This window comes from Stomoxys calcitrans, chromosome 2, assembly GCF_963082655.1.
Source record: "Stomoxys calcitrans chromosome 2, idStoCalc2.1, whole genome shotgun sequence".
NCBI lineage: Eukaryota > Metazoa > Arthropoda > Insecta > Diptera > Muscidae > Stomoxys > Stomoxys calcitrans.
The window spans coordinates 133729465-133752268 of record NC_081553.1 but is presented as its reverse complement, the minus strand read 5'-3'; the positions used below and the strand labels follow the sequence as shown (position 1 = coordinate 133752268).

Here is a 22804-nt window from a genome sequence, read left to right as displayed (position 1 = left end):
TATGTGGGGTTCGCTGTTTTATGGATCTACTTTGATATAATCTGTGATATGATGTCGAGCATATATTGCAGTATGAGATGGATTAACCCGTATTACAGGATTCATATATTCATATATTCAAATATTGCTCTCCGATCCCATAAAGTATTTATAATCTTGATCGTCTTGACATTCCAAGTCGATTTAATCATGTCCGTCCTCGTCTCCTTCCGTCTGTGGAAATCACGATAGCGATCGAACGCGTTGAGCTAGCTACACGAAATTTTGAACAGCTACTTCTTATTGATGTAGGTCGCTGGGGCTTACAAATGTGACCCATTTGTAAGCCATATGTAATCGGTTCAGATTTTCATATAGGTCCCATATAAAGTGTTTCTTTGACTGGACGTCTTCAGTACCTGGAATCTGCAATTATTAACATGGTGGGCTGAAATTTGGCATATAGTATTCCGCTGCGACTTTCAACAATCTTGTCAAGCATGGTCTGAATCGCTCTATAACCTGATAAGGGTCCCATATAAACCGATCTCCCGATTTGACATCTTAAACGTCTAAAAGCCGTTTTACACGTAGGGCTCTGTTATGACTTCCAACAATCGTGACAGGCATGGTCCAAAACGGTGTATAACCTGATATTGCTCCTATATAAACCGAGCCCCTGAAAACTTCAATTTTTATCTGATGTGATTCAGATTTTGTACTTAGTGTTCTGTCACGACTTCCAACAGTCGTGGCACGTTCGGTCCAAATCCTTTGTGAAAACTTTTAGCAGTATCCATGGCGGTGGGTTCCCAAGATTAGGCCCGGCCGAATTTATCACGCTTTTTTTAAATTTTACAGCTGTTGAAAAGCTACACTTATTTTTTTGTGACGTCCGTCTCTCTTTTTGATACCACACACCGAGAACCTGTACCAGGGCTTGTATTTATTGTTTTATAACCTGGCTTTTGATGTCTAAACAGATGAACACCCGGAACTCACAAAAAAATAGACATACTGAAGTATGCATTTGAAAATATGTTTCCATGTAGAACAATATTTTTCACAAGTTGTTCTGGTACCTTCCTAGTAAAAAGTAGCATTTTTCTAATAAAGTTTCAGGATTTTGGTGTTTTCAGAGACCTATAGTAAAATTGCTATACAAACAGTTTTATAGAATACTTAAACCTGCCACATTCGGGTTTGAAAGGAGTTCTTAACACTTTTGACAAAGGAATTAAAAAGACTCCTTTAATGGGTCGCAACGATTAGGCCTGGTTGTGCTCTCGTAAATGTAGAATAAATGTGTCGTAAATGTAGAGACAATTATGCTTATTACAAAACCATAAAGACTTGAAGGTGTCGTGCATACCTTAAGGGCAGCTCGGAGGAAATGACCTTTCAAAAAAAGGTACGAGACGTTTCTCCTACTGAAGGAATAGGCAATGGCGGCATTCCTGAATAATGAGGGGGTATTTATCAACGTGAAAATAGGGTCCATAGACCGTCCCAGATAATATGTTCCGAAGGCGGGTGTGTGTTGTCGCCGATTCTCTGGAAACTAGTGAAAAACGAAATCATGTTGGATCTCAATAGGGATAGCGTGAGAACGATCACATATGCGGACGACATCGTACTACTGATACAAGGCAAATTTGTGTCGACGATCAGCGACTTTATGGAAATGTAACTGTCGAGATCGGCTACGAGAAACGGATTGAGAACGAACCCAGGAAAGATAGAGCTGGCCCTATTCAATCGGAGATAGAAGTTATAGTTTTTTAGACTCTCGTCTTTACAGAAAGCTCCAAGATGGAGTCGGGGAATGGATTAGGGGTTTACTCTGGGACAGACAACATCAGTCTGTCGGTGAGACTGTCGGAAAGGTGTAGCCGCGCAAGAAATTCTGATAAGGGATACAGTCTGTGGACAGCATGGCGGCCCACAAGACCTTCGGTTCGAGGACAGTGAGGTTGAAGCTCCCGTACCCCGACTCTCTTCCAATTTCTTCTTATATTTTCACATACATATTTCGCACTTTTTCTTCTTTAAGCCTATATTTTTTCTCACTAGGTTTAACAATGGATCAGACTGGCTTCCGTGTAAACTGACCTTGTCATAGTGGGCAATTCATTCATACATTCCTTAACCATTTACAATAAACTGTTAGAGAATTACACATAGAATAGGACTAGCAGTATTCTTATTACACATGTTTGGTTTTGAAATTGATTCAAACTTCAAATTTAATCAGCTGACTAGAAGGCGGAACGTAGCATTGTGTTGCAAACTGAGAGGGCAGCCTACGAGAGCATAGCAAGGCAGGGCTACGAGAGCATAGCAAGACTTTAACGTATAATGAAGAAAATGTATAAATAAATTGCAAGTATTATCATTGAACTTAAACTTGTATCGAACTCATTGATATGAGGAAAGTATCACCGCTATTTTTTAATGGAAAGCAAATTGCAAGTATAACACGGAGCACTGAGTCGATTATTTATAAATAGGATGTTGGGGATAGTGGAATGTTCCATACGCAGTAACTGTTATTGCTGTCGCGCCAATCAGCGCGACACCGGCTCCTGCTTAAGTACTGAGTGATCGATATTGTGGCATTGTAGGCACTCAGTTATTGGAGCCTTTAAATAATCGACGACCAGCTTTTAAATAGTCGACAACGGCGGGGATCGCCAAGCTTCCCTTTACACGTGCTTTCTTCATTCATAATTTACTTTAAATTTCTTGAAGTTTTCGTAAAAATTGATTTTTGTCATGGTAGACCACCGTAGCGCAGAGGTTAGCATGTCCGCCTATGACGCTGAACGCCCGCGTTCGAATCCTGGAAAGCGGTGGCCTTCCCCGTCTAATGCTGGCAACATTTGTGAGGTACTACGCCATTTAAAACTTCTCTCCAAAGAGGTGTCCCACTGCGGCACGCCGTTCGGACTCGGCTATAAAAAGGAGGCCACTTATCATTGAGCTTAAACTTGATTCGGACTGCACTCATTGGTATGTGAGAAGTTGGCCCCTGTTCCTTAGTGGAATGTTCATAAGCAAAATTTGCATTTGAGACCAGTTTATCGTAATATCCCAAACAATAGAAAGCCCGGTTTCAAATCTTGCGAAAACATTTCTCAGCAGTGCTTACTATCTTAACGCCGGTGACAGTTGTTCGGAACAATGAAATTAAACGCCTTTGGTAGATTTATAAACATAGAATATTTATTACAATAAGAAATCCTTACAATTAAAAATATGATTGTTTAAATTAAAAAAGAAAAGATATTTTACTTAGCTTTTACTGCTATTTTAAAATCTTAACCAGTCATCGTCATTGTTATCATCCTGTGATGGTGGATCTTCTTGAGGGGGCTGATGTATTTGATTTTCATCTAGACCAGCATCATCGCCATACGATAATTGTTGGATTTGTTGCTGCATACCCAACATGCCATGAGAAGCATTGTCGTGGGAAGCCTCAATGTCTTCCTCCATTTGTTCAGAGAATCCTTCTTTCTTGGGGTGAGCATTATCATCATCATCGTCACTTTCGGATATGCCTAAATCGTTGTTAATTCCCATATTGTCATTGTTACCCATCATAAGGGACATTTTTTCCGAATTCATTGGTGCAGCACTCTCTTGGTGGGCGTCTTCATCTTGCGGTAGGAACTGCGAAACATTTGAAGACTGATAGTGTGACTCGGAGCCAGTTACAGCAGTAGCCGTACTTCCACCTATGCGATTGTGCATTGTAAGAAAATCTGAAGGATCATAATTGGGATCCAGATCCATAGACTCATCTGAAAATTAATGGCTTCTCTTTAAAATAAACATTCAATATTTTCAAAGCCTAAAAATTACCTCCTCCCAATTGTGGCGCTTCAAGCTTCATTTCCGATTTAACGTTGGCTGAGTCTAATAAATCAGAACCTCCTCCTTCGCTGCCACCGGCATTTGACATGGAATGCATACGTTCTCCTTGATCTAGAATATTTGCGGCACTATTTTCATCTTCGGAAACCTCTTGGAATTCATCATCCTCTTCTTCGGTAGAACATTGCAGATCTGAAGCGATGTTAATAAATGTAAAAGTTATGCAATAAATGTTTGTTAAAGTGAACGCATTGACCTATTCATTCAAAAACACAGACAACAGTACTTTACTCTCTCAAATGCATTCGATAAAAAAAAAAACGGAACAATATTCTTAAAACTGTACACATATTGAGATATACAAAAAATGAAGCATTACCGATGGAACTTATCGAAGTAACATTTAATTCCACAGATATATTTGCTAAGGTATTTTTATGGCCACTTTTTGTAATGGTTTTATTAGAAATTCTTAGTAAAGTTATTTCCTTAGTACTAACAAGCTATGCAATTTAGTACTTATTTTCTTATATGACTTCTAATTGGGAAGAGCTATGTCAAGCGATTACACTTATGCAAGTGAAGGAGGCTTCTGGGTCTACAACGCTTTTTATCTATTTTATAGAATATGATTAGTAGAGTTACATGCGAATTGAATTACAAGTGTAGTCGGATAGAGCCCACTATAGCGGATATAAGTGCAAAATTATGAAAATGTAATGAAATCGATTAGTTTATGCAATAAATTACAAGCGATAAGTACAAATCGAAACCTGAAGAAATTGACCTCTTCTGACATACACCCGACGTTCCGGCAGATGCATCCTCCTCAACTCCTTAAGAGCTGGGATTTATGTCAAAGGGGAGGATGTGCGATCCGATTGTTGCCAGGGACCACGCGTCACCTGTTTAACTGCCCAGCCAAATTTACTAGACTCAGACCCATATCGCAGAGTTGCTGGATCTGGATATTCAGCAGAACCATGCAGACAAAAGATGGAACACAAAACTCGTTACAACAACAACAGGTCTACACCGATTTTCAGAAAAAAATATGTGGGAAGTTATTCGTTTGAAACTTAAATGGAGATAAGACAAAGTGGATGATATCAACTCCCACAAAGCCCTGTAAACCCGAACAGAAAGTTAAGAGATACAACTTTGAGATAGTCAGCAATTTCATTTACCCCGCACCGCCGTAAGACGCCAGTTTTTAAATAAAACGAAGGATAATTGCTGTGTTCTATTTTAGTACTGGATAGACAAGGCTTGAAGGGCAAAAATAAAACGAATCAAAAGATTCCAGTGCAAGTCTATTTGTTTGTCAAGAGGAGGCAACGCAATTTGCCAACCTGCCAAGACAGTACGAGGAAAAAAGTAAAAATATTCGTAAAATTTATAAACAAAATTTACAAAACGTGTTTAGGCATAAAAGTCAAATAAAATTTGTTAAGCTTTGTGCACCTAATTTTATTGTACAATAGAGGATTTCTGCGTTTGGCCACACTATTTGTGAAAATTTTGAACACATGATGGCAATCCTGACGACAGATGTCATTTTCATACAAATTTCAATGTACTGCACTATATAGAACTAAAATAGAACACAGCTTATATTGGGTAATAGATGCTACTTTGGATTGAGCAATCAGATGAGGAGCAAAGCCACCTCTAGACAGACAAAAATTTCACTATACAAGACCCTAATACTACCCGTGCTGTTGTATGGCTCCGAAGCATGGGTACCGAGTGTTTGAAATAAAAATCCTTCGTAAAATATATGGACTAGTTTGAGTTAATGGAGAATATAGGCGTCGTATAAACCACGAGCTGTATGACGACGATAGCATAGTTAAATGCATCAAAATACAACGGTTGCGTTGGTTAGCTCATTTGGTAAGAAAGGCGATCACGGTGGTATACGCAAACCGGGACGACCAAGAGCCCGATGGAAAGATCAGGTGGCGGGAGACACCTCAAAACTTGGTGTCAGAGATTTTAGAAGGAACGCAGAAGATCGAGGCGCTTGGAACGCTATTTAACGTTCGGCTAATGGGATCTGTCATAGCCAATTTTAATAAGTAAGTAAGGAGTTGGGTCCATTCGTCGATATCTGGTTGATATGAGAGTTCCCCTCTTCTGGTAAACTGGATTGATGTTACGCTGAAGGCCAATGAAGGGTTTTATCCCCTCTGTTGTGGCTTTTGGTTATCAATGATAACGTTGTCATTTTGACAGGCGATCGTTTTCCCTTTACTATCACGGATATCTTTCAGGGCGAGCTAAACAAGCTGTCTTGAAGAGCTAGAGCCAATGGGCTTGGTATAAACCCCAGAAAGATAGAGCTGATATTGTTCACAAGATGGAGGAAGTATGGCGAGTTCAAGGGACCGGTGCTTGATAGGGTGGAGCTGCCGCCCACTTGGGTTTAAATGAAGAAGAAACCTTGAGGAGAGAGTCAAACAGTGTCAAACTACTTTAATTATGTCGAACCTCCATAGGTAGGAGTTGGGTACTTAGGACAGGGACAGTCCAATGGTTCGGCCGATCGTCACCAGGCACCGGTCCCTTGAGAGGATGGGTGTACGCGACATGATCGAGAAGGTACATCGTCGGAGGTGAGGAGTGGTGCTCCAAGAGCAGCACTGAATGCGATACTTGATCTGAAACCTTTGCACTTGTATGTGCTGTGCGCAGTGTGGAGAGCTTTCCTCTAGCTGATATAGTTAGGGAAATGGCACTCTTCGGATTTCGGGCATTCGTTTGCTTTGGGGGATGACGCTGGCCAGGAACGACGACGTGGAATTCGCGACGCGACGGACTATGTGCCGGGTGGATCTTTCTTCGATGGCGATCTGGAGGTTGTCATATCAGGAAGGGATTTTTGAACGGGGGCGTCCCGCTTTTTTCGGGTCCGGGGTTTTTGTTGAATTTCAAGGATTTTTTGGAAGTGACATAGATTAGTGGACGAGTGCTGTATCTTTCAGGCTGAGGTTTTCGCGATCCTCAGAGCCTTGGATGCGATCCTGAGTCAGGCGCCGCGGCCCTCTCAGACTGTCACAATTTTATGGACAGTCTGGCGGCGCTGAAGGGCTTTGCTGTGAGTTATGTGATGTCGACGTTTGTCGGGGGATCCAAGGAGCGTCTCGGATGTTTGGGGGCTGCTGATTGTGCTTAATTCCGGGCCATTAAGGGGAGGCGGGAACGAAGCGGCTGACGAGTTGTCCATCAACGACCAGGCTTGGGTCGCGGATGGACTGGAGTGTGATGCCGATGGTGAACCCGTCTTTAAGTTGGCTGTCTGGGATGGTGGTTTTCTACTATGACCAATGTGTTGTTACAGGCTGCAGGGTTGCCAAGGCCCTGTGACCAAGGTTCTCCGGAACAAAGACGTCGATTGTCCTTGGAATGGGAAAGCGCGGCCTTGGATTGTTGATGGGAGTCCCGACAGTCCAATGAAATGGGCTTCAAACGATGAGCATCCCTACAGAGTCTGTGGAGATGACGAATTTTAGACGGTCTTATGACTATCTCTTATTTAATTTGTTTCTAGAACGTACACAATGGATCAGAGGTAGTTGTTATTGTAGTCACATTTGCATATGCAGGTGGCGATCCTCGTGAAGCTCTTACAGGTGAGAAAGCTCGTTCCGGCCTATACGACCGATCGCCGTGGGAACATGATGGCCATTGGTTTTTTAAAGGCGCCAATAACTCGCCTTGTCGTATCGAGCATTATAGAAGCTCAGTATTTAAGTAAAAGCCGGCGCCACCCGGCCTCTCACTGAGACTTTTCAGTCGATACCGCTGATTGTCCGTGACTGCAGATACAGCTACTCCGTATGGAGCCTACCGCTATCCGCAAACTGTGGACGCGCCCGATAGCTCCCAGCTAAGCTTCTCGTGATAACGAAGAACACCACACAGATTGGAGCTCAAAGTTCCAGCCTGTGTGATACTGGGTTGTCGGAGTGAAGTGGTTGGGGTGTTATTTGACCTAACCTACTCTTTAAAGGCAAATAAGATTATTTAAATCTGAACCAATACTAAAAAATCTCGTAGATGAGCGGGCAATTAATTATTCCGTATTAAATTTCGGACAAATCCGTATACATATCAATGGGTCCATCTACCTTCCCTGTGTGAGTAACAAACAAATTCTTTAGAGCACTCTATATACACATAAACTTCGGATAAGCCGATTCGGATGTGCTTTCCACTATGTATTACATAGTTACATGTTTTCTGGATGATTTCTCTTATTCTGGTTCGAAAAATAACTTTTGGCAGACGGACGGACAGCAGCAATATTTGATGCATCAAGAAACAGAAAGCAAAATTCTCATATTTCAATGAGTGGAAATTCTCGAGCAGCCTTACTCGTGTTTCGCGATATTGACGGAAGAACTGACGCCACTAAGCCTTCTCAGAACGATCGACATAATATATACACGATTACTATTTCGATTAGCTACAAGCTGAATGATGAAATGAGAACTCTATATATTGAGGGTCTAAAAGGGGACCCTCAAGTCTGAACTACATGCCATTAAGCGACATCTCTTCGCAAAAATCTTTTTTTTTAAGAGGTGTCGCCAGCAATGGTGAGTGTTGTACCACCTCAGGAAAAGCTTCAGATACTTAGATTCGAACTATGTACCACTGTTATTTAAGTGAAAACAAACAATAAAAAAAATTATTATTGAAAAGTGGCACGAAAATTACTTCCTAAAAAAATTTTTAGAAAAATCCTACCAAACTCGGCCAAAACCTACCAAATGTTCTACAAGCTAAAAATGCGGTATATGTTTTTATACCCGCCACCGGAGACTAGGCCATTTTGCTTTCCTTTTTAAACACATCAAACATTTTGAACGCTACAAACGATCTATTTAGTACTGTCGTTATTTATAAAGGATCGAGACTAGGCCACCGGAGACTAGGCCATTTTGCTTTCCTTTTTAAACACATCAAACATTTTCAACGCTACAAACGATCTATTTAGTACTGTCGTTATTTATAAAGGATCTAGCCATGTCCGTCCGTCTGTTTGTTGCAATCACTCTATAGCCTTACGTTCAATGATGGCCTGTATCTTTATATAGCACCCTTTATACACGTATTTTTGCCCCGACTTCAATGAACAACCGTGCCGAGTTTTGGATAAAACTATCTCCTGACCTTAATGTTTGGGCCCAGAAATGCGCTTTTACTACCAATTTGCGTCGATACAGTGATTTGCATGGATCCCTCAGCATCTTTGTATGCGGCTGACACATAAGCCTATTTTCTGATTGAAGGCTCAAAGCCGCATTTCCTATTGAGAATTTACGAAATTTGAAGGAAATCCATTAACACTTGTACCAGATACAGTGAATATCAGAACTTACAGCCTTTTTTCCGAAATTTAAAACAGTGAGACCCCTTGTAGCAGTATTAGGTTCTCGACATCCATGGTTGCGTTCTGCACTCTTAACGAATACGCAGAAACGACAAGAAGTGAGTTCATTTTGAGTTATTCCCTGTATTTATATGTTGGAAAAATCTACCAAAAATTTAAGGTCAGCCTACCAACATACCAAGAAAAAAAAAAACAACCAAAACTGGTTGCAACCAGTGTTGCCACTAAAGAAAATTATTTCCTACCAAAATTTAGAAAAAACCTACCAAACCCTACCAGCCAAAAATGCGACGTATGATTTTATACCCACTACCATAGCGTTGGTCATTTTGTCATTCCATTTGCTTTACTTCGTACTGAGAAGGCTCACAGATGTTGCGCGGGCAGATGTATACGGGCCGTAGGCTCAAAATGGGGCCTGAATCCGAGGATAGTCCACTGGTTCTACAGGAGAGTGATTAGACCAATACTTAATTACGCCTCAGTAGTTTGGTGGACTGCTATGGAGAACAAGTGCAACATAAGACCCATACAACAGGTTCAGATAACATGTTGTCTTGGCGTAGGCGGAGCGATGAGGATCACGCCCACTAGGGCACTGGAGACTATTCTGACCCATTGACATACAGATTAAGTGTGAGGCAGCCACTGCGGCGGAAGGAGATTAACGCCTTCTCTGAGGATGGCTAAAACCGCATCGTTTGGGTAACGGGCCATAACGGAGTAACGGGAAATGAAAGGGCAGACGATTTGGCGGTGAAGGCCAGAGGACTGCCGTCAATAAGCTTGGTAATCCTTTCGGGTCGACACAGTCCGAGTTAAGGAAGTGGGCGACGAATGCGCATGCAACATTGTGGAACAGCGAAACGGCGGACTTTTCAACTTAACCTACCCAGAAATTACAAAATTTGGAAGAGATCCCTTAATACTTGTACCAGTTATAGTCATTACCAGAACTTACGAATTTCTTTCCCTGAAATTTGAAACAGTGTGACCCCTTGTAACGGTATTGAGTTATCTCCGGCAATGTCAAAGGTATTTTTATGTTGGAAAAACCTACCAAAATTTTAGGTTAGTCTATCAAACTACGAAGAGAGTAAAAACTTACCAATTTTGGTAGGAGCCTACCAAAAACGGCAACACTGGTTGCAAAAAAAAACACAAATGTAAGTGTAAACAGAAATTTAGATTTGTTGACGATAAAATAAAAACTTGGATATTGAAGTAGCTTACGCTTTAATTCAGATGTTGTATGAAACTGAAAATATTGCATGTTTATGAATTATTTACAGCACAAAAAGAAATGCTGCCAAGGGCATGCACCTTTCCTAACCTAATCTCTCCTCATGTGGCATATAAATAGAGAATTGTTTTATTGCTGTAGAATTTCAAAAATTATTGTCTTCTTTCCAATGTATACACAACTTCTACAATTAGTATAATAAAATATCAGAAAATGGATAGGAACTTTCTTCTTTCCAGAAAGAACATATAAGAAAAATACTAGGGTGCTTAGTGCATGAGCAAAGTAATTTATGCGTGCAAAATCTTGGTTTTTTCAATACAAATGCGAGTTATATCTAGAGCAGTGATGGGCAAAATCACACACGCACACTAATGCACATTAATGTGCACGTACAAAACAACGTAATCCGATGCAAGCCCATGGGCTTGGAAATAATGTGCAAATGTGTTAGTTTGCCCTACACTGATCTGGCGCCAAAAACTACCCAAAGTGTTGGTTAATAGCTGTTAGTTGTTAATTACGTGAAAGCATTATGATATCTAGTATGTAACAGTTAACAATAGAAAAGCAGTATTAGTCTTACCTTCTTCCATAAAGGAGGAATTATGTGGGTTACTTATATTTGAGGCTAAGCTGTCCTTACGGGGACGACCGCGACCACGTTTAACAGCATTCGGATTATATTTAACTAAAAGAATAGAATTTTTAAGGTTTTTTTCAATAATCAAATATGTATTTCTCATTGAGATATCATCTCAAAACTAACTTTGCATACTAGCATTGACATTGTAATGGAAATATGGATTGAAAAAATAAACAAAAACTTGTGTATTTTCACACAAGTAAAAAAATCAAGGAATTTGAACACAAAATACACAACAAAGAGAAGAAAAAAAAATCAAATCGAATAAGAATATTGAAGGAATCAAATCGCATACAAGTACATTTTATCATTTTCACTATAATTAGAAAAAAATCATCAAACACTGTTGAAAATATCCGTCGTTTCCACGCTTAAGTGTTCCAATTTGACCATGGTTTTTCAGTAATTTTAAGGATAACTTCTTTCTCCTACAGTTGTCGAGCCAGCATTGAAGCAAAAAACCTCGTCATACCGAGAGGAATATTCATGGGCAAATTTGCAACTGCATACCGAGAGTGACACCATGAACAAGAAATTCTTAATGTCATACGCAGCGCCAAATTGTTCAAGGCGCCTGGCTCCGCCTAAATCACTAAACTTTTACTGACGAATATGGTTGTACCAGAAATCGAGGCCCTCAACCTGTCTCTAAGCATTTTCATAGTTGCCGATGTCTGTAAAATTGACTGGGTGATCCGGCTACTGAAGTATGAAAAAAATGAATCAAGGGAGAATCGTACAGAACTGCATTAAGGCCGAATCCCTTTTCTCACCCTTCTGCCTGGGTTCGAGAGTTAGTTGACAGCAGACCACATTATTTGCTAATAACAATTCGTAAGTGACAGTATATATTCCGGAGCGACAAATCGATGCCTACGTCGGGAAATTGGGATCCCCTGGGGCATTAGAGCAGTTGTCATAAGGCGTTAATAATTCGGAATTTCTTCTCAGCAAAACGTACATTTGAGGGAGGTGGTCGTTCATTGAAGCGGCGACTGGTGTGCACTGTGAAACCATGATATACGTCCAGCGTTCAGAGGTTATGAAGTCGGCGGGTTGGTCAATGAAGATAATTATAAGGAGATGGTGAAGCAAAGGACATGTCTGACAGACTATTGCGATCACCCATCATTCTGGTGGGAGCATCCTCTTTATCCGTTCCACATTTTGCGTTATGGCTTCAGAGAGTACACCAATCACCGTTTCAGTAAACTGACACCGCTTCGAATTCCGAGACATCCTTAACGCAGCAGCGGCTCGCTTTATACCTTACTTTACTCTAATTGGCTATGACAGAACATTAGTTCCACTGGCCGAACGCAGAATAGCGCTCCCAGAACCTAGATCTTCTGCGCTCATTCTAAAATCTCTGACACCAAGTTTCGAGGTGTCTCCCACAACTTGATCTTTCCATCGGGCTTTTGGTCTTCCCGGTTTGCGTGTACCAACGTGTTTGCCTTCAAAAAACTTCTTTGCTGGAGCTTCTTCATCCATTCTGACAACATGAGCTAGCCATCGCAGCCGTTGTATTTTGATGCGTATAACTTTGCTATCGTCGTAATACAGCTCATACAGCTTGTGGTTCATACGACGCCTATATTCTCAATTAACGCAAACTGGCCGACCTATGATGTCGATGTTGTCGGCATAGGCGAGTAGCATGTGTTCTCTTGTGTTTAGTGTAGCATATCTATTGGGTTAGGTTATGTCTCTGCATCTCGTATAATCTTTTCCAGCAGGATATTAAGAGATCACACGATAGGCTGTCTCATCGTCTGAAACCTCGCTTGGTATTGAATGGTTCTGAGAGATTCTTCTGTAGTTGGCACATTCCGTCTTGTCCAATTGTCGGGTATGTGTTATTCTAACCAGATGGCGCAGACAAGCTGATGCATGCGCCTTATCAACGTGTCTAATAAGAGGTCTTAAATAGTTTAGCTGATAACCCGTCGGCTCCTGCTGCCTTGTTGTTCTTCAGTCGGGTCACTGCTACTTGGACCTCATTCTAACTAGGAGGTAAACATTCTATACCATCATCATTAATTGGTTCTGCGGTATCCTCTTCGCCGCCTACGTCGGACACTAGCAGTTGGGTAAAATGTTCTTTCCATATCCTCAGCATGCTATCTGTGTCAGTTACCAGATTTCCTTCTTTGTCTCTGCAGGAGGATGTGCCTGCACCAAACCGATGGCTTTGGTGCAGGCACATCCTGATGTTTATTCTTTGGCAGAACTTCCGGACTTCATTCTGACTCCTGTACATCTCAATTCGCTTTCCATTTCTTTTTGCGGAATAGACGTTTCTGCTCTCTCCTTTTCTTCCGATACCTCTCCTTCGCCTGGTGGCTACTGATTGCATGGTTGCTCTATATGATGCAATCTTGGCTTCAGTAGCATCTCGATACTCTTGGTCGTACCATGGGTTTCTTGGGGGAGGCTTCCGGTACCCAAGTACCGGTACGGTACCCCAGGCCACCGTAGCGCAGAGGTTAGCATGTCAGCCTATGAGGCTGAACGCCTGGGTTCGAATCCTGGCGAGACCATCAGAAAAATTTTCAGCGGTGGTTTTCCCCTCCTAATGCTGGCAACATTTGTGAGGTACGATGCCATGTAAAACTTCTCTCCAAAGAGTTGTCGCACTGCGGCACTTTAATCGGACTGCACTCATTGATATGTGAGAAGTTTGTCCCTGTTCCTTAGTGGAATGTTCATGGGCAAAATTTGTATTTGTAGTTTGCCATTGCGCCATTATGTCATCGGAACAAGGAGTGCTTTCATCAAGTTGTTGGGTCAGTGGAGTGGAGTATGCCGTTGTCATCTGTTGATGTTTAATTCTTTGGTAGTTGATGTTTAATTCTTTGGTGTTTGCGGTTTTTCAATGTCCAGCTTCCGTGCAGTGTCAGATAGTACTTTCCTCGCCATGTTCAAACGGGTGCGAACCTTTGCTGCAGCAAGGTAATGATTCGAATTTATATTCGCTCCACGGATCGATCGTACATCTAACACGCTGTATGAATGCCTTCCATCTATCACAACGCGATTAATTTGGTTCCTAGCGTTTTGGTCGGCGAAAGATAGAACACAACAAATTGCTACAAGATCCAAGTTCGCCTGAAATGTGTAAGATAGTTCCTACTTTAAAAGGTAATCACCTGTACAACACCCTAAAATATCTCTGCGGTTATTTGGTAAGATATTTATACCCACTGTCGATAGGACATTATATCTTAGTTATTCCATCAATCCATTAATTGCAAGGATTATCGCTGGAGACGCATTATACGTCTAGTCCTAGTTCTTCCTTTCTATATTGTAGTTCCAATCGGTTCTATCACGAATTGTGGCACAGTATTTTTTTTTTTATCAAAAAAGGGGTTCAGGCAACGTGTAATCCACACTGGGCGAAACATCGGGCCTTGTATCAAGGATAACACAGTTTTCATACTCTCCACTCGATACTGGTGATTCATACAAAAAAGTATCAGATGTTTCGAGCACTTCCTGTGGCTTTCACAAAAAAAGGTTTCCCCACAGGGAGTTTAGAATGGTACTAGACTTGAGCCAACCCAAGGGTAGAGAATGCAAAAGTACTAAGGAATATGTGGATGTAAAACAACTGTAGAATAGATTTTTCAACTATTTTACAATTTGTGTTTTATCTGTTTTTGCGCTACTTTTTATTTTGGTTGTTGGATTTTTTTGTCTGGCTGAAACCAATAGGTTTTGTTTCTTTTTAGAATAGAAAGCAAAATAAACCCCTTCTTTTAAGTTTTAAGCAAAATATAGTTGCTATTAATGCAGTTGGCAGATTGTGGAGATCGTTTTGTGTTTTATGTTTTCATTTTCTGAATCTTTATAAAGCTCTCCAGTTCTATTACCTTCTAAAAAATAAATAAAATCTGGTCCACTCACGAGTCGCTAGTTTGATTGAGTTTGATAAACGTTATGGGTGAATGAACGTCACAACCACAGTGCAATTTTTGAGTGACAATAAAAATTGAAATTGTCACTTTTAATTGAATGCCATTAGAAAGATTTTTAATTGAATCAACTTAAATTTGACCAAGAATAAGGATTTTTATGCTTATAAAGCAAATTGAATCGAACTTTTTAAAAAATGTTAGTAGTTACAAAATGCGCTGAAGTTAAGTAATTGTGGTTTAATGGCCTATAAAACTGAGCGGAAATGAATCGTATGTTTCCGTCACAATATTTTTTATATGTTGAGTGTTCGTGGTTCTAAAGTAGGATAGAAAGATTAGAATGTTTGAGAAACTAAGTGAAAATCGTTAATATGCAAAAGCTCCTTTTGTTTACCGCAACCCATTATTAAATCAAGTCCATTACAGAATACGATAGTATTGTTAAGTTGACAATAGAAGTTTCAAAACTACAAAATATAGACTTGCAAATAATGAAGAAAGAAAAATATAGAATCGAAACAAAAAAAAAAAACAAATACAAAATTAAACTTTGATGTTCACTATGTAATAGACTACCACTGTATATCGCCGGTTTAATGTTATTTGAGTTCATTCGTCATTTTTTCCGTTCGGTGTTGACAATAGTTTTTATGATTGATACGTACTTTTAGTACCATCGAGAAAATTTAAAGGGTCTGTATAAGATTGCGACATACATATTGACCTTTTATGTTTTCTATATTCGAAAAAAAAAAATTTATTGCTCTGGGCTATGGTAAAAATAACATTATGCCGACGATATATATACTGCAGAGTATGACATCTAAATACCGTTTTCATGGCAATAAAATAGATCTTACCTTCTTCATTAGCGTCTCGGTGTTTGCGTGGACGACCTCGACCACGTTTAACATCATTGGGTGGTTGCATATCAGGATTTGATGCTGTTGATCCGGTATTAAGTGATATAAGGCCACCAATGCCACGGTGTAATGTTGCTGTCGATGATGATGTAGGTCTTTCATTTCCTTCAACATCAATGAATTCATTTTCAGGTGTACTGGAACGACTGGTGCGTGTATATTCATAATCTGGATCATCCATACCACCCCAAGTTTCGTCGAGATCGGCATCAACTCGAGCACGCTCCTGAACCTTAGCAATGTTTTGCTCCAATTGGATACAACGTTCTCCATACTGTTGAAGAAAATATTTGTTTATTAAATACAATTTAAATAATTTTTAATGTTCTTTTTACCTCTTCCAACTGTGAACGAGCATACTCGAAAATGTGTTTCGCATTTTGAGTAAATCTTGATTCACTGCCATTATACTGCTCACAATTCGTGGCTATTAATTCAACGTCTGCTAAAAAATCTGCGCGAGTATGGTAGTAATGTGCTAAAAAAGTTGAAATAAGTAATAACATGAAAATAATATTAGACTTTAGAATCAATAAGAAAACTATATTACGGTTTAAGCAATCGGATATTGTCCGGCAGCAGACCGTTTGATTCAAAAAACCCTATTTTTAAAGTTAGGCAGAAAATGTGTTTTTGCTTTGTAATAGCGTTAGACTGGTTTCCAAGACCACAACAAACTCCTCAGCAGGAAAGAAAACAACTTCATTTCATATATTTCTGCCAAAAGAAAACATTCAACTATTACAACGTGCCTTTCCGTTTATTCACATGTTTTGCGTTAAATTTATTCGGTCCTTAAATAATTCATACAATCGAATATCTAAGGTTTTGGCTTCAATACGATTTTTGAATAGGTTTGCAAAATAACCCCATCAAAATCATTGTTTGGCGCTGGCTTGCTTGCTAGCTAGCAACACTTGTTTGTATTCCAATATTCGTTGATAAGATATCCGTATCCCCTCTGTCTACTAGACATCTAACCCTGTCACTGAATCTATCTTGGAGACATACTAGGGATGTTTTCACTTATGATGATTTCGATTTTGAAAAAAAATTGTGCACTAAAGTTATACTTATATAGGACAACATTTTGCAAATATCGCCCCAACCCTCTCATGGTGTTAGACTTTTGACATCTTCAGTCGAACATGTTTATATTTCAATTTTTTGCAATTTCGGCCAAATAATGCGGTAAAATAAAAAATATGAATTTCGGGGAAATTCTTTCGAAACGAATTACTGTAACGTCTGGGGTTCCACAAGATAGTCATCTTGGTCCAATTCTATTCACTCTGTTTATAAATGATTTGCCTCAACCATATCAAGCACTCTTATGCACTAATGTACGCAGATGATGTCAAAATATTTCGCTCATTTAACGATACTTTTGACCAATGCTTTTTACAGGCTGATCTTGAACATTTTACAAATTGGTGTGACGTAAATTTTATATAGCTCAATATTGAAATGAAATGTAAACAACTGTCTTTTATCGAGCTGAACATTTGAATGCGAGTTATTTTCTTTCTAGACGTGAACTTCAGCGAGTAGAAACATTCGTATGCCTCGGCATCCTCTTAGATAGCAGATTGAATTCTAAGGCACATATAACGGCAATGGTTAACAAGGCTTATAGTTCACTTTGGCTTATGAAAAGATGGTGGAAGGATCTAAATGATATCTCTATCATGAAGAATTAATATATTTCTTTGGTACGTTGTACACTATGGTTCGGATATATGTTTATACTATACATTCCGACAAAATTGGATCTATAAAGAAACAATTTCTTCTGTTTTGTTTACGACGCAATGGATGGAATTATTTAACATTACCTTCATATAAATTCAGGCTTAATCTGATTAAGTTACCAACACTTTTTTGCCGCAGAAAGATGTTAAACCTTACATTTCTAACGAATGTCCTACATTACAAAATATCTTCCGAATTTATAATGAACTGTATATATCTAAATTATCCAATTCGTCTAAGGAGGACTTTTCAGCATTTTTTCATACAATAGTTTAAAAGAGATTACTCTAACAATGATGCCCTTCTTCGTCTTCGTTGTGATTTTAATAAGTACTACCACATCATTAATTTGTCTGAAAATACAAGTTTACTAAAACGTAAAATAAGTCATATAATAATTATATATGACTTATTTTTTGTATATATGTATAGTGTATATTAGTCTGTAAGGATTTATTATCTATAGACTTAAGAATAAAAAACTCTCTCAATGTTCCCCCGATTGTAATAACATTGTGATTTTTCTACCGATTTTCACGAATCGGTACGACGGGAATCGCCACCTCCACATGAAATGTGGCTACAACAACAACAATTTCACAAAAATAATATTAAATCTATTGAATATATTTACTTGAGTTGAAGAGTATTAAATAAGGTTGCTTATGAACTGTTTGGTGTTTCTTTGTCAACTAAATTTTATTTGCTCATTACCAAGGCGTAATTAATAAGGTGGCCGCATCAGCACATCTGATGGAATTTGATATGTCAAATCATTTTTGAATTCGCTTTATACAAATTTAATCTTCAAAATTAATATTTTATAAATTAATTTTTGCGTTTGCTGCTGTTGTTGTTCTTAAACTTTGGTTATATAGTGTTACGCGTCTAACAACCTCAATCGCTAGCAGCTTCAGTCAGAGAACTTAGGTTTATTGCGTCGCCTCCGAAATCCGATGAAAATAATTGTGACAGGAAAAATGGTTTTCATTTAGCCATAATCCTAAACCAATTCACGCAGTGCCACAATAGGTGCTCCAGCTCCGTGTTCAAAATCTTGACATTGCAATTGCTTGTTAGAAGCCCTATCAGTAGTGAGAGCGATAGATCCACCCCATCTAGAAGAGGTTGCCTGAACACACCAAATTTCTTCATATTGATGAAGACCACCAACATTATCTTTCGGGATTTTACGTCAAGCCCATTGGCCAATTATATGCTCTGAACGGCCGCACACCAAGATGAAAACATCATCCTCAAAGCCAACAAACTTTAGCCCCTTCCTTTTCAAATGATCTAAAAATCCCACAATTTTCCAAGAGCCCCAAAAAGGTTTATAAAAACCGTCCTTGAGCTCTAGTCACAATATTCCTATTAGAGCCCTTTGCTAGTGGTACGCAAATTATCCTGCCGCATGAACTCAATTCAGAAAAAATCCTTATGTCCGCCAGAGAGCCATGCATTTGACACATGTGATGTGTGGTCCCTGGTCCCGCTACAAGAACCTAGTGAAAACTATTTAAACCTGCCATCTTGATGGTTTTGTCTGGAGCTAATAGGATTTTTTAACATTTTTAAATTTCTTGTTTCTTGCTTGACACTCAAAAATCAATAAACTCCTTTCTTCGTGCTCTGATTGGTCGAAGCAAATTTGCCGAAAATTGTAAATGTCACGGCGAATTAAATTTTCTTCGCCCTGTTTATAAATTTTCCATATCAAGTTCCCCAAAAAGATGCTTTGTTGTAGCAATTCGCCAATGCGGCCACCTTATTAATACGCCTTGCTCCGTACTTTTAACTATGTGCCTGTACATTTGTGAGCACTTTTCAGTGCCTGTCTTGTAATTCAGTCTCTTATCTAAAAGGCGATTTCTAGTCAGCTTTGTGTGATGATAATCTTGTCTTTAGTTTTGATTTCATTGTCCCTACACACTCCTTCTGGCATAAATCATACTCGTCTCCATTGCACAATATCCGGTATACTACATTCGATTTGTTATTTGTGATTGTCTTGGATTTTGTTTGGCTGAATAACTCTTTCGCCGTGTTGAGTTATATGAAATAACCACGTAAAAGTGGATTGGTATCAGAAACAGACATCAAAAGTAACCTCTTTCAGTACTCTTCAACTCAAGTAAATATATTTAATATTATTTTTGTGAAATTGTGTTAAATGTTAGTTGTTATTTGTAATTGTTAATTGTTATTTGTAGTTGCCTCAAAAATGATTGCCGGCGATAATCGAAATATTGACCGTAAATAAACGAAATGAAAATAACATTTAATTAAAAACACCTGAAATCCAGTGAAATTAATTAAACAGAAAAGACCTCAAGCCGAACAAAAATTGCATAATTAATTTTTTTATGATTTTTTGTTTTTTAATTTTGCGATACATAGTTTTAAAATTTTGGGAAATTCTGCAGAAAAAACTTTTTGGGCGTTTTTAAATCCCTTCATTTGTTTTAAAGTAATAGCGGTTTGAAAAAATTTCAACATTCAGTGAGTGCACATGAGTAGAATTTAGTAGCAGTTTCTGTTACAAGTTGGTATTGTTATTTTTTCAACGAGATCAAGTGTGAGTGAGTAAAGAGAAAAAGAGAGTATCATATCTGTTTTTTATGGTTTCTCCTAACAGATATAAACAGATATTAATGGTGACACAACAAATATTTATGGAGCGCTGTCCGAACGAAGCCCGTTTAACTCTTCATCGGCAAAGGCTGCCGCCTCAGTGTACATGTTCGTCCTTTTATCGTTATGGGAGAGGAGGGACCAGCCTCCATCATCGGTCGGTGTCGGTGAGGTATAACTGGTGCATGGAGTGGGTGTATTTCCAATCTTGCTCTAGCCTTATATCACTACGGGAGTATAGTCGCACTGAATTTGTTGCAAGGTGCTGTGGGAACATAAACAGCAGTGGGTCACGAGGGTCGTTGTTTTCTTCTGCGTCCTCGTCGTCGGTCTATGTGACCCCCCGCAGCAATATACGCAACAGCAGCAACCCAGTCCCAATATTGCCAGGCATTGCAACGGTATCCGAGTCAAGATTGACGAGATTGTGGATTTTATGTGTCAGAAGAACATATTGGTTGCAGCGATCCAGGAGACAAAGCTGACCAACACCTGCACCTCGCACAGTTGTCACGGATACAATGTGCTACGAAAGGATCTCTTTATGAATGGAGGTGCGGGATTGGCCTTTGTGATACACCATTCCGTGCGCCCAGCATGGGATAATTATGAGCATCATACAGGCTGGAACTTTGTGCTCCAATCTCTGTGGTGTTCTTCTTTATCACGAGAAGTTTAGCTGGGTGCTACCGCGGGCGCCCACAGGTTTCGGATAGTGGAATGCCCCATACGGGTGGTACCGTCTCTTGCTTAAATACAGAGTGCCTATGATCCTCAATATGGCACGGCGTGTTATTGGCGCCTTCAAATAGTCAATCAATAGCCATCATTTTCCCGCGGCGATTGGTAGTATAGACCGGAACGAGCTTGCTCGACTATAAGAGTTTGACGAGGATCGCCACCTCCACATGCAAATGTGGCTATAACAATAACATCAAATTGACACATTACCTGGCGCTAGTGACCCCAACATGGAGTGCATGGCGATAGCAGTCAGATCCGGTACTGCCGAGATAGAGCTATATAGCGTGTACATATCGCTGGTTGGTAGTTGTGACCGAGTTAATGGCCAAGCTAAAATACCCGACATAAGTGAGCTACTGTGTGGCCATAATCGTCTGGTTCAAGGAGACTTTAATGCGAATCACGTTTCATAGCATTCTCCCCTAGGCAACGACCAGCGAGGCATAGCTTTTGCAGAGCAGATTAAAGGCTACTCGTTTTGCACGGTGAAGGAGGATGCTCCCACAAGGATTAGGAGGAGGTGCATCAGCTCGCCAAACATTTCCATTGCCCCTGATATGCTGAGTGACCTGACTTGGCAAGCCGTCACCACTATCGACCGACCACCCGACTTTATAACCTCTGAGCGCCGTGGTACTCGCAGACGACCCCACTAATCTCTACACTGATGCTCAAGAATCTGGATCAACCTAATGTCGCGTACTCTACAACTGTCCTCAACCTGTCTTGAAACACTCTATAGTACCCGATGTATGGAAGATGGCTGTCATAGCCAATTAAAGTAAAGTAAGTAATAGTAATAAGTAATATGTGATGAGAAATGAGAATTTTATTTTCTAAATGTAATATGGTTGCAGAATGTAAAATATGAAACGTATTTGCAATTACAATTGTACATTCCGCCAATTAAAGGTTGTTCATTGTTTCTCGTCCAAAGTTTTTCTTTCCCGTGGTCGCTTTTTGCTTAAAATTCATTAAGAAATTCGAAAGGAAAAGCAAATGTTGCCCATAAAGGACCACAACTCCTGACGTTTCATTCACTGTTTCAAATTTCATCGAGATCAGATGAAAACTGCTCCTTTTATGGGCTCACTACTCTATTTCGGGAGATCGGTACAAATGGCAGCTATATCCATATATGGTCCGTTCTAGACCATATTCAACAAAAAGGTGTGGGGATCTACCAAAACTCTCTGTTCCAAATTTCACCGAAATCGGATAAAAAATTCTCCTTTTAAGGTTCAAAACTGTACACATAAACGATATATTGGGTGTGTGTGCAACTTAAATTCATAACTACTTTCCAAGAGTTAGAAAAAAAATAAGGAGTACAGACGGGAGCAAAAGACCATGCTGTTTGTTCTTAAAATAGACCAATTGCATTTGTTTACCTTTAGTATTGTATTTGTTTACCTTTTATAAACAAGTGGTTGGCTGAGTTGGTAGCGCATCTGACTAGCAAACGAGAGGACCCATGTTCAAAACCCACTGGCGACAAAAAGTAAAGGTAGCACTTATATGCTTATACTTATCAACTTTTTTTTACTCGGGCAGTTTAATCCTGTACCTTAAATTCCATATTTCCAATTTTTGCGAAAACCTGATTGGTTGTTGTTGTAGCAGTGTTTTATACACTGAGGCGGCAGCCCTTGCCGATGAAGAACTCCATCAGGACAATCC

The 22804-nt window shown here is 39.6% G+C and overlaps 1 protein-coding gene across 3 annotated transcripts in view; it reads right to left on the bottom strand.

Annotated features, from left to right (window-relative positions):
* Nucleotides 1-3182: 3182 nt before the first annotated feature.
* Nucleotides 3183-22804, bottom strand: part of LOC106096080 (transcription initiation factor TFIID subunit 1) — a 34491-nt gene continuing 14869 nt past the window's right edge. For 2 of the 3 annotated variants that reach the window (XM_013263632.2, XM_013263630.2), the window contains exons 9-13: nucleotides 16330-16472; nucleotides 15932-16268; nucleotides 11089-11193; nucleotides 3847-4050; nucleotides 3183-3785 (exon numbers count right to left, since the gene is read on the bottom strand). In XM_013263632.2, coding sequence (XP_013119086.1) covers nucleotides 3292-3785; nucleotides 3847-4050; nucleotides 11089-11193; nucleotides 15932-16268; nucleotides 16330-16472 — 1283 coding nt within the window. In that variant the 3' untranslated portion in view covers nucleotides 3183-3291. The remainder of the gene's footprint in view (nucleotides 3786-3846; nucleotides 4051-11088; nucleotides 11194-15931; nucleotides 16269-16329; nucleotides 16473-22804) is intronic. The other variant, XM_013263631.2, reaches the window with a different exon arrangement.